The 10754-nt window shown below is 48.1% G+C and overlaps 1 protein-coding gene across 1 annotated transcript; it reads left to right on the top strand.

The window, feature by feature from the left end:
* Nucleotides 1-252: 252 nt before the first annotated feature.
* On the top strand, nt 253-9236 carry LOC116946252 (melanin-concentrating hormone receptor 1-like). The gene is made up of 2 exons (XM_032961268.2): nt 253-3216; nt 5122-9236. The coding sequence occupies exons 1-2, from the start codon at nt 2847-2849 to the stop codon at nt 6336-6338; spliced, it is 1587 nt and encodes a 528-aa protein (XP_032817159.2). The 5' UTR covers nt 253-2846; the 3' UTR covers nt 6339-9236.
* The last annotated feature ends 1518 nt before the right edge of the window (nt 9237-10754 follow it).

Here is a 10754-nt window from a genome sequence, read left to right as displayed (position 1 = left end):
CGGACCTTTACGGAAGTGTCGACTGTGTAGCAAGGAGACGAGGTAGTTAACATCTCGCCACGGTTGTGAGATGTTAACTACCTCGCCTGGTATACAGGACATCGGGGGTTCAATCCTGACCCTGACGACGCCTGTGTATTTGGAGTTTGCGTGTTCTCACCGTGGTCGTGTGAATTTTTCTCCGTGTCCTCCAGTTTTCCCCTCCACATTTATAAACACCCGTTGAGAGTATTTGGCTGCTATATATATAAAAAAAATTCCACGTGATATGCCACTTCGTTGAGCTATCATTTCTGGCCAGGTCGCTTCTGGTAAAAAATAACACGGAATGTCAGGTGGTGGTGATGGGGATGAGTTTGTAGACGCAAACCATGGCAAACGGGTGTCAATTTTGCCATCGCTACAGGATCTGGTGGCCAAGAAAGGAAGCGATTGTTTGGTGTGGTGGCATCAACGGCGGTGTCCATGACGTTCTCTCGATCGAGGTTTCTAAACTAAAGGTCAAATTTCGAGACCAGGAACATGTTCATGAGGTTTCATTATAAGAAACAGATGGTTAAATTATCACACGTGTTCAAGTTCAGCTCATATTTATGCCTTCTGCTTTGTGCAACTCTTAGTGCTTTCATTTCCTTCTTGGTGTGCTTGGGTTTTTGTTCTAGGAAACTGCTCACCTGCCAATTCAAAACGGTGAATTTGCAATCGTACTTAAAATGTTCCAATTTAATCAGGGCTCTTCGGAAAAAAGTGTAATCTGCAACTACAAAGAAATCTCTGCCCACTCTCTGCTCAGAAGAAGTGCCATTTGCCGAACATATCCTGTGACGCTTTCCTGTTGAGACGAGCGTGCTTTTGCTGGTGCTTCTTCACCACTGACAAAACGCAGTCAGATGTTGGCAATTATTTTTGATCCATGAACATTTCCAGCTTTCATTTCTCCATTTTGTATTTCTCCAAACCCTAAGCATGACTCGAGCTGCTGGTATCGAGCGGACAGAAGCGACGGTGCAAGGTGTGGTGGCTTCGACGTCATTGGCCACAGTGACCCATTTAGCCTTGTGCTGGACAGTGCTGAGAATTGGCAGGCAAGGGAAAGATGTTTGTCACGCATTGGAGGAATACATCAAACATTGGACGATTTTTTTTAAAGGGAGTTTTAAATGACATCCACAATGTTTGAGTCAGGGCTACAGATTATTTCAGCTGCTGGCTAAATCCATCTCTGGATTTCACGGCTGAATATTTCACAATCTCTTATCACCGCTCCAGACGCAGCACCCAGCGTATTAACGAACCAAAAGCATAGGACACTTTGAACCCAAATCCGAAGATAGCCTCCACAGCTGCCCAAGTCAAATCACTTCACCAACCACTGCACCCCACCCAGCATAAGTCACTCACCAACCACTACACCCCACCCAGAATAAGTCACTCACCAACCACTACACCCCACCCAGCATAAATCACTCACCAACCACTACACCCCACCCAGAATAAGTCACTCACCAACCACTACACCTCACCCAGCATAAATCACTCACCAACCACTGGATAATGTGTGAGCAGGTAACCACCAAGCACAAAGGGGTTGTCATCGGAGGTTGCGAGGCTACTTGGTGGGCAGCAGAGGACAACCCAGCAACATCCACTGCGTTCATTACTCACGTCTCTGCTCCTTGCCTTCAACTGACCGCACTGACCAGCGTGGTGAAGTATGGTCGAATAATCCCCGGCGAGCACACAGTGGCGGAAAGCCCTCATCCAGCAGTGGAATGACCAAAGGGCTGTTGATGTCTGCCTACGCACAAGTACGTGCACGTCTGCGAAACTGGCTCGGCTATACGCCAATGGCAATTGAATGGAATTCGTCCGAGAGTTCATGTCAGCCGAGGAGAAGACGCGATGGAAGTCAAACTGGTGGCCAGGCAGGTGCTGGGTGGACTGTCGCATCACAGGATCTGGATGATGATAACGAATGGTCATGATTAAACATGCCGTTGGCTTTTTCACACCTGATGACGACCGTTTGTGTTATGGTCGAAACGTCGTGAGAATTTTTATTGTTTTATATATTTTATTTTATTGTTTCCCTTCAACGTGACTTTACCGAAAGAGCTAAGAATATGCACGCACACGTGTGGATAATTAATCAGAATCCGAATATGAATTCACACAGGAGGAATCCGATGAGCTCTGGAGATGTTTTTTTTTCATCGATGTTCAGTTGTGGCGGGTCAATACGTTACAACAAACAATACGTTACAACAACACGTTACAACAACACGTTACAACAATACGTTACAAACAATACGTTACAAACAATACGTTACAACACGTTACAAACAACACGTTACAACAATACGTTACAAACAATACGTTACAAACAATACGTTACAACAACAAACAATACGTTACAAACAATACGTCACAACAACTAACAATACAGACACGATAGGAGTGAAGTATAGGAAAGGTAAACAAATCACTTAAAATATCAAAATAATTCGCTTACCAGGTCAAGCCGACTGAGATATTTGCTTATTTTCTCCGTAGCGACCTGGCTATCACAAATGATAGCTCAACAAAAGTGGCTTATCATCATCATCAAGTGGAAATGTATAGCAGCCAAATACTCTAAACGCGTGATGTTGATTCTAAACGTGCAGGGGAAACCCGGAGGACCCGGAGAAAAACCATGGCGAGCGAGAGACACTCGCAAACTCCAAATATACAGCGTGGTATCCACATAGTCAGTGTCTCTCACATAATGCAGTGCTCGATTAAACACGAGGAGGACAGCGGCACCAACAACATCATCATCATCATCATCTCTAGCGAGGGTCGGGATGAGAACGGTAAGAGAGGATGGAGGGAGGGGGTACGGAGAGAGGGCAATGATTACTGGGTTATTGGAGTTACAGGCAGGGAAGACGTGCAGAGTTGTGACACTTAAAAGCCAAGCACATTTGCGTCACACGTGTACGCAGTGCATGCGTGTCAGTGAGAGAGGGAGAGAGAGAGAGAGACGCACACACACACACATATTTAAACCAGGAGGAGAGTCAGAGCAAGGTGGGGAGGTTTGTCGACTGCGCCAGAGCGCAGAGCCGGGAGCACTTCGGCTCAGCATGGATGTCACCGCGTCTAATGTCTCCACGACGACCCCTGCGTGTCGCAACGCCAGCTGTGGGAACGGGACTGGCGTGTACTCTACGGGTAAGACGCACGCGCACGAACACGCGTACAATGTCGAGCTCACGACTTCACGCCGCAAATGTGCGTGCACACGGAGGTGTTACCACGACATCCTCCGGTGTAGCCTCAATAGATTGTTGGGCCAAGTGCTGTTAGAGGTGGGTGGCCAGCAACCACGCCCGGCCGCCTTTGTCTCCCCAGTGCTGATGTTCGCACACCACCCTGCGAGATCATGAATGCTGAGGAGACCCGAAGGAAGGTCCGGGACAGGTTCGGATCCTGCGTGGCACTGACGTTAGCCGTGAGCTGCAATCGAAACGAGTTGGTCGCTATCCCGGCCACCCACATTCTTGGATGCTATGCATACGGTCACACAAGCGGTACCTTAGCATGCCTACCCAGGTCGAGTTAAACGAGTAGAGTACCATTTGATTTAAAGCTTTCGTGACTGCAGTAATTCATATTCTTAGCTCTTTCGGTAAAGTCACGTTGAAGGGAAACAATAAACTAATAAAATATATAAAACAATACAAATTCTCACGACGTTTCGACCATACCACAAACGTGACTTTACCGAAAGAGCTAAGAATATGAGTAGAGTACCTGTTACGGTGTGTGCACATCAGCATTGGGAAGACAAAGGCGGCCGGGTGTGGTGACAACCACTCCCCTCTTGTGCCGTCCCGCCCTTAATAGGCGCTCGCTGACATGAACTGCACACTCTGGTATATACATTGCGTGTCTATAAAGCAGTTAGCCAGGAGGCGATGCAGGATAACTTGGCCCTGCCATAGGAATGTGGAAAAGTGATCACTGCGCTACGATCCTTGCCACCCGTATCCGAGCGCCGGCTGTTAGTGCACATCGTGCACACCAACACCAGCGGCAAAGATAAGCAGGTAACGTGCCTCCCTTAGATCGACTCAGCCTGAAAGCAATCGACTGTGTGGTGGTCGAGGCGAAGGCGTTCCCAATAATCTGTCCGGTCCGTGTGTCGCATTTTGTCTTCATAACTCAAGGCTCTCCAACACAGCTCTCTTGTCGTTTAAGCATTTCGTATGAAAGGGTTATATTGATCAAAATAAAGGAATTGATGAGTAAACAAATGGAATATTTAATGTGTTCAGCGTTCCGTGGGCAGACGCAGCTCCAAGGGTAAAAATATGTCGTCTCGATGGACTCACCGTGTGAACAATGCACTTGGAAATACACATTTGCATGAACGCATAGACGAATGAATCATTCATGCGTGAATGTACCCAAGTCGTTCGTAGGCTCTCCCCCGCAATTATTAAAACGAATGAACTGATGAATGAATGTACAGCACTTGCCTCTGTGTACACGTGCGGCCGCAGCGTACTGCACATCCACACCGACATGGCAACGCAATCCGCCTCCAGCTGAACTGCTGGGGGTGGATGAATGAACTCATGCACCAATTAATGAACTCCTCGTGCATGCCTGCGTATACATTGTACTTACCGCATGTACCACATCCTCCGTAGACTCGTAGCTTATTTCCAGAGTTAATTAATTAATTAGACACTTGCACGCATTTGTGTAGCGCGCCGCACATCACCGCGTTGAGATACATCACCGACACGCACTTGCGGCTGCTTATTTGAATGAACGAATTCGTGAATGAATGGCAACGTGGGTGAATGCAGATGAATGAATCCTATTGCGTCCCTGTCGCAAGCACGCACACGCAATTTCACTCCCGACAGCCACCCATGGGGCTTCCGTCACGCTAATCAAACACCCCCGAAGACAAGCGCGCGTTATTGGTAAGCGGTGACATCGTAATCCATGCGTGTGCGTGTTTCCCCACCCTCCTCCCACCCCCCCCCCCCCAAACTTTCAACAACAACACCACCACCAACACGACCCCACGCATCTCTGCACGCTGTGCGCTTTCCCGTTCAGCTGCACGGCCACCTTCCGGGGTGTTCGTGACCGCCCTGTACGGCGCCATCTGCCTGATGGGGGTGACGGGCAACCTTCTGGTGCTCTTCACGCTCCTGCGCAAGCGCGCGCGGCGCTTCCGCGCCCTCTGCACCGCTCCCGACGTCTTCATCTGCAGCCTCTCCCTGGTGGACGCCCTCTTCCTACTCGGCATGCCCTTCCTCCTGCATCAGCTCGTGGGCGACGGCGAGTGGAAATTCGGCGCCGCGCTGTGCACGACCATCGCCGCCACCGACGCCGCCTGCCAGTTCGCGAGCACCTACATCCTGACGCTCATGACGCTCGACAGGTACCTGGCCACCGTGTACGCGGTGCGCTCCGCGCCCATGCGCACGCCGCGCCTCGCCCTCTGCGTCGTGCTCTGCGCCTGGGCGCTCTCCCTGCTCACCGTCACCCCGGTGTGGCTGTTCGCGCGCCTCCTGCACACCGCCGACGGCAGGACTCGCTGCGCGATGCTGCTGCCCAACCCCGGCACGGACATCTACTGGTACACGCTCTACCAATTCGTGCTCGCCTTCGCCGCGCCCGTGCTCGTCATCTGCGCCACGTACGCGCGCATCCTCCGGCACATGTCCACGCTCGACGCCTCTCCTCCTCTCGTGGCATTCAGCAGCAACAGCGGCGGAGGCGGCGGAGGCGGCGGCGGCGGCGCAAGTGGGCGCTGGGGGAGCAACGTGTTGGAGCACAGGACGCGACGCATCACCAGGATGGCTCTGGCCGTGTGCGTCTCATTCGTGGCGTGCTGGGCACCCTTCTACGCCCTGCAGCTGATCGGGCTGAGCCAGCCCCGTGCGCCTCCACACCTGGTCGTCTACGACGTCGCCATTGGGCTCGGATACCTCAACAGCTGCGTCAACCCGTTTCTCTACGTCGCGCTGAGCGACACGTTCAAGAAGAGCCTGCTCGGCGCTATGGTGGCGAGGCCCAAGAAGGAGGGTGCCCTCGGTGGAGGCGTCTCTCGCGCGGTGGAGTTGCGCTCGCTCGGTTTGGGATGCAGAGTCGGACCGGTCGTGAATGCCGAGATGAGGGTACAGGCGGCGAGAAAGTTGTGCTTTCTGGAGACCACCACGGGCAATTGTGCTGGTGCTGATGGTGGTGGTGGTAGTGGTAGAGATGGAGGTGGTGATGGTGGCAGTGGTGATGATGATGGTGGTGGTGGTGCCACCCTGCTCAAATGAGCACTGAGGCAGCGATCGTCTCCGTCTGTGGCTCTAAGCCCAGTCGTGGAATTCCCACACGCCGGTGGAGAGACCATTCTCTCCATTGGATGGTCACGGTTGAATGACCAACATAGTGCTACAGTCATACCCCGGTTTACGTAGGGGATGCGTTCCTGAAAGGTGCGATGACGAATATCGAAACGACGTAAATCAAAGCGATTTACAGGGTAGGTGGGAGGCGAAGGCTGAGAGGCGATGGATAACGAGAGAGGACGGCTGATGCCGTCAGCGACGTAAGTGTGGGGTTGAGGCGACGCAAGTCAGGTCGTGGTATTAATAAAGTGACGACGTATTTGCGAAACGACGTAAAAGTTGGGAGACGTAAACCGGGGTAATACTGTACTCGTTTTGTCGACCCAATTTTGGGGTGTTGAAGTGGAACCCCAACGGAGATTTCACTTTCTGTTCTGAGTCGGGGAGTTGATCGCTCCACCTGCAGTGCTGCCCGGCCAGATAGTTGTGGTTAGGGATGTGATGGCGGTTGTGGTGACGGTGGTGGTTGTAGTCATGGTGGTGGTGATGACAGTGGTGATATCACACTGCTGTTATAACACCGAACTGAACATATCTCATCTGTGCTAACTGATCAGTCGTTGTTCACTCTACCTAAAGGAAAGCCCTTCTATCGATACATCACTGAAGGATTTCTGTGTTGGAACCTTTGTAAAAAAAGGTCAAAGTGTGTCCATGCTGAAATGAGAGTGAGCCGGCATTTTTCTGCTCGTAGGCTTGAGCCTGTGGTGGAAATTCCACATTCCTATAACGTGGATGGGACTATCTACAGGACAATCTCGGTAAACTTTCTAAGTGCAAAATTCCCTCTAAAACGATTTGGCCTAACATCTCTAGCGCAGGACCCCTTTGAACATGGTTTAGTCGTATGAGTCATTGAATAAGCAAATGACATGTATATATTTTTCAGATAGACGGTGAGCTAACTGCACTATAAACTCTGTAACCCAGGTTTGATTCCAAGTCATGGTTAACATCAATGGCGCGTGGTATCTTAACTGGTACTGGTCACCCACTTCACCAACCCGCACTGACCAGCGTGAAGTATGGTCAAACACCCCCTATAACTGACATGGGCATTGGGGATACCTTCATTCGGCAGTAATTTGACAAAGGGCTGAAAATAATCATCAGCAATATGATTGTTGACAACTCATACTGTACGGTAGCGTAAAAATGCCACGTTTGTATGATGTGGATTCATTAATCCATTGGACACTCACGAGGGATTATGGAGAGGTTTTAAAAAAAGACGTATTAATGATTTTTACGCGATGTGCAAGGGTCAATAAAGATTTTCTTTTTTAAAACGTTTTCCCTAATTATTTTCAAAAACCTCCTTTAATCGTGGTGTGGCTTCTGTATGAAGATGAATGCGGCAGGAGGGCGATGGGTGGGACACGTGTGCAGGGGAGGTTACTGAAACAGGCAGGCAGGGGTCGGTGACCTAAAGCCAGATCGTGGTGATGATGAGACTGCAAGAGTACTCCTTAGAGGTTGGGTGCCAACCGCGCAGCGGCTGCGGGATGCTGGCAGATGCAAGTGATGGCGTGTTGTGGTGCCAACAAACGGCTTTGGTCGTGATGTCCTCTTCATCTTGCCTTCTAAACCAAAGGAGAAAGCACGGGGCCACACCGATTGCCCATGTTGTGTTCACAATACAATGCCGACGCTTAACATTTCACTGCATCTTCATGCTCAGATGATGTTTTAATAATCCCTCAACTTTATTCCTTTCAGCATTTATTTGGCTCCTAGGCGTGTCTCAGGGTCCTCGCACCATGGCTTTTTGTTAACTGAATCTGAGGAATATTAAATATATAAATATTAAATATATATTGGTTTGACCATCTGAGCTTCGATGGTTTCCGTGAACCCAATGAATCATAAATTGTCTCCATAATACAGGTTTATTTGGGTTAGATCGCGTAAATATATAAATGTGTCGTTAAACCCGCCACCACCTGACACAGCCAACTAGTAAGGGTTGTAACGTAAACAGAACGTGGCCAGTTCGTCACTAGTACAGCAGCACCGGTGTGTTGGAGAGCCAAGCCACAACATTTACAATCTGAGTACGACGTTTCGCCAGTAATTACAACCAGCTTCATCAGGCGACAGCCAGATTTGTGAAGAAGACGTAAATTGTCTGTTTCGATAATGCAACCGGTGCCACCAAAAGCTGTAAAATGATGCATTTGTCATTATTCATCACTATTCATGTGCAATGTGAAATCACGTGTTCTCATTTGCCAACGCGTGCATCCATGGCCTTGTAAAGCACTTCATATTGGATACATTCTAAGCAGATACGACAATGAACGGCACAAACAGATATTAGCAGCTGCTGTTTGGAGACCTTTATGAAGCAGGTCTTGTAGGTAAAGAAGCGTATTTTAGATATATATGCACAATACAGTGCATGGGCAGTAGTACCCCTCTTAACGACGGTGATTGGTTACGCAAAACTGGTTGTTAAATTATTTGGTCGTTAACCGATAGGGAAATACATGGTAAAGGCTTAATTCGTTCCGATAGCATTGTTTAAAGAATGGATATTAATACGCAAAGATACTAGCAACATTATCGATATGTCTCAAAAAACTATAGGGGACTTCCCGACAAGGTAGAAAGCTGACATTTGGTTCACACGTAGCTTTTAAGACAAACACAACAGAAACATCAGAAAATCTGAGATTTTTCATTTTAAGGCCTCCAAATCTCGATTTTAAGTGCCTTATAAAGATGGTCATGCATGGTATCATTCACAAACCGTTCAAAATATAAGATTGCTGTTTTATCGTTTCATGGAACGTTAAACAGAATAAAAAATGAAAGCGAGAATCATTGTTCTATCTTTTATTTTTCATACATTTCGGATTCAAGCGGGTTTGAATGAAAAAAATACGCATTTTATGACGTTCAAATCTAAATAATTCTTAAGCGGTAAAAGATAGGAGCTTCCCCTCAGAGTATTAAGTTAATGAATGTTTGTTCTTTCTATTGAAAAAAGAAGATAATCTTTAAATTGAGCTGTTTCCGATGGGTACGTCTAAATATAAGAAGTTGAATCAAGTCAACATGCTTTTTTTTGTGGAAAAAATATTTTTTGTAGTGTCTGAACGTGGAAACAAATTGTAAAAAAACTAATATTAGGTTCTAGATTTGAAGCTTTCGTGACTACAAGGATTCATACTGTTTGTTTTTTTTTTCGGTAAAGTCACGTAGGTAAAATAAAATAAATTAAAATAAAAGAAAACAATTAAATCACGACGTTTCGGAGCCAACACAAGCTTCCGTCTTCAGGTGGAACAGTCGTCACTTTACCGAAAAAAACCAAAGAGTATAATATTAGGTTCATTATTATATTTATTGAAAACGTTTGCACGGCGAAGACAAGCTTTATGAACTCGTAAACGCGTAACAGTAAAAGGAACCTGCATAATATACATATTTTTGGATTAGATTGCATAAATATATAAATGTGTCGTTAAAACCCGCCACTACCCGACACAGCCAACTAGTAAGGGTTGTAACGTAAACAGAACGTGGCCAATTCGTCACTAGTACAGCACACCGGGGTGTTGGAGAGCCAAGCCACAACATTTACAATCTGAGAACGACATTTCGCTGTAATTACAACCAGCTTCATCAGGCGACAGCCAGATTTGTGGAGAAGTCTGTTTCATTCCTTATATAGAGGCGTAGATGTGGTGACCACACTTCTGTGCTTTATGGAGGCCCCATCCTAAAGCGACTAGTCGTTAACAAGGGTGACCGTTAAGAGGGCTACTCCTGTATTGTCATGAGGCTGCCACATTTCTGGGAGGCTCAACCAGGATGTAAGGCGAGCTAGCAGGCTCCTCCCTCTGCTAGCCCTGCCTACTTTTCAATAGCCACGCCCACTCAAACCACTAGGCCTGCCCACGCATCGAGTGGATTCTGCTCTATGTTGGCCCCACCGACTGTAAAAAGCCCCCCTCCCCCCATACACTCCACTGCAAATCCAATGCTCAGGTAACCCCGCCCATTACCTAGTTAACCCCGCCTACTAATCAGATAGCCCCGCCCACCAATCTGGTAGCACCACCCACTATTCAGATAGCCTCCGCCCACTACTCAGATAACCCCGCCTACTACTCGGGTAGGACCCGCCCACTACTCAGGTCGCTCTGCCCACTCCTCAGGTAGCCCCCCCTCCCCACTACTCAGGTAGCCATGCCCATTTCCCACATCGTGAGTAGAGTATGAAGCCATTTTCTTTGGTTCTTTCGGTAAAGTCACGTAGATATAAAAAATAATAAAGTGAATACAAATAAAATAAAAACAACCTTGTCAACGTCTAACTTTTTAACGTATGGA

This window comes from Petromyzon marinus, chromosome 26, assembly GCF_048934315.1.
Source record: "Petromyzon marinus isolate PM22_M1 ecotype Great Lakes invasive population chromosome 26, UKy_Petmar_22M1.pri1.0, whole genome shotgun sequence".
NCBI lineage: Eukaryota > Metazoa > Chordata > Hyperoartia > Petromyzontiformes > Petromyzontidae > Petromyzon > Petromyzon marinus.
The sequence above is the reverse complement of the archived record's forward strand: the minus strand, read 5'-3'. Positions and strand labels throughout refer to the sequence as shown.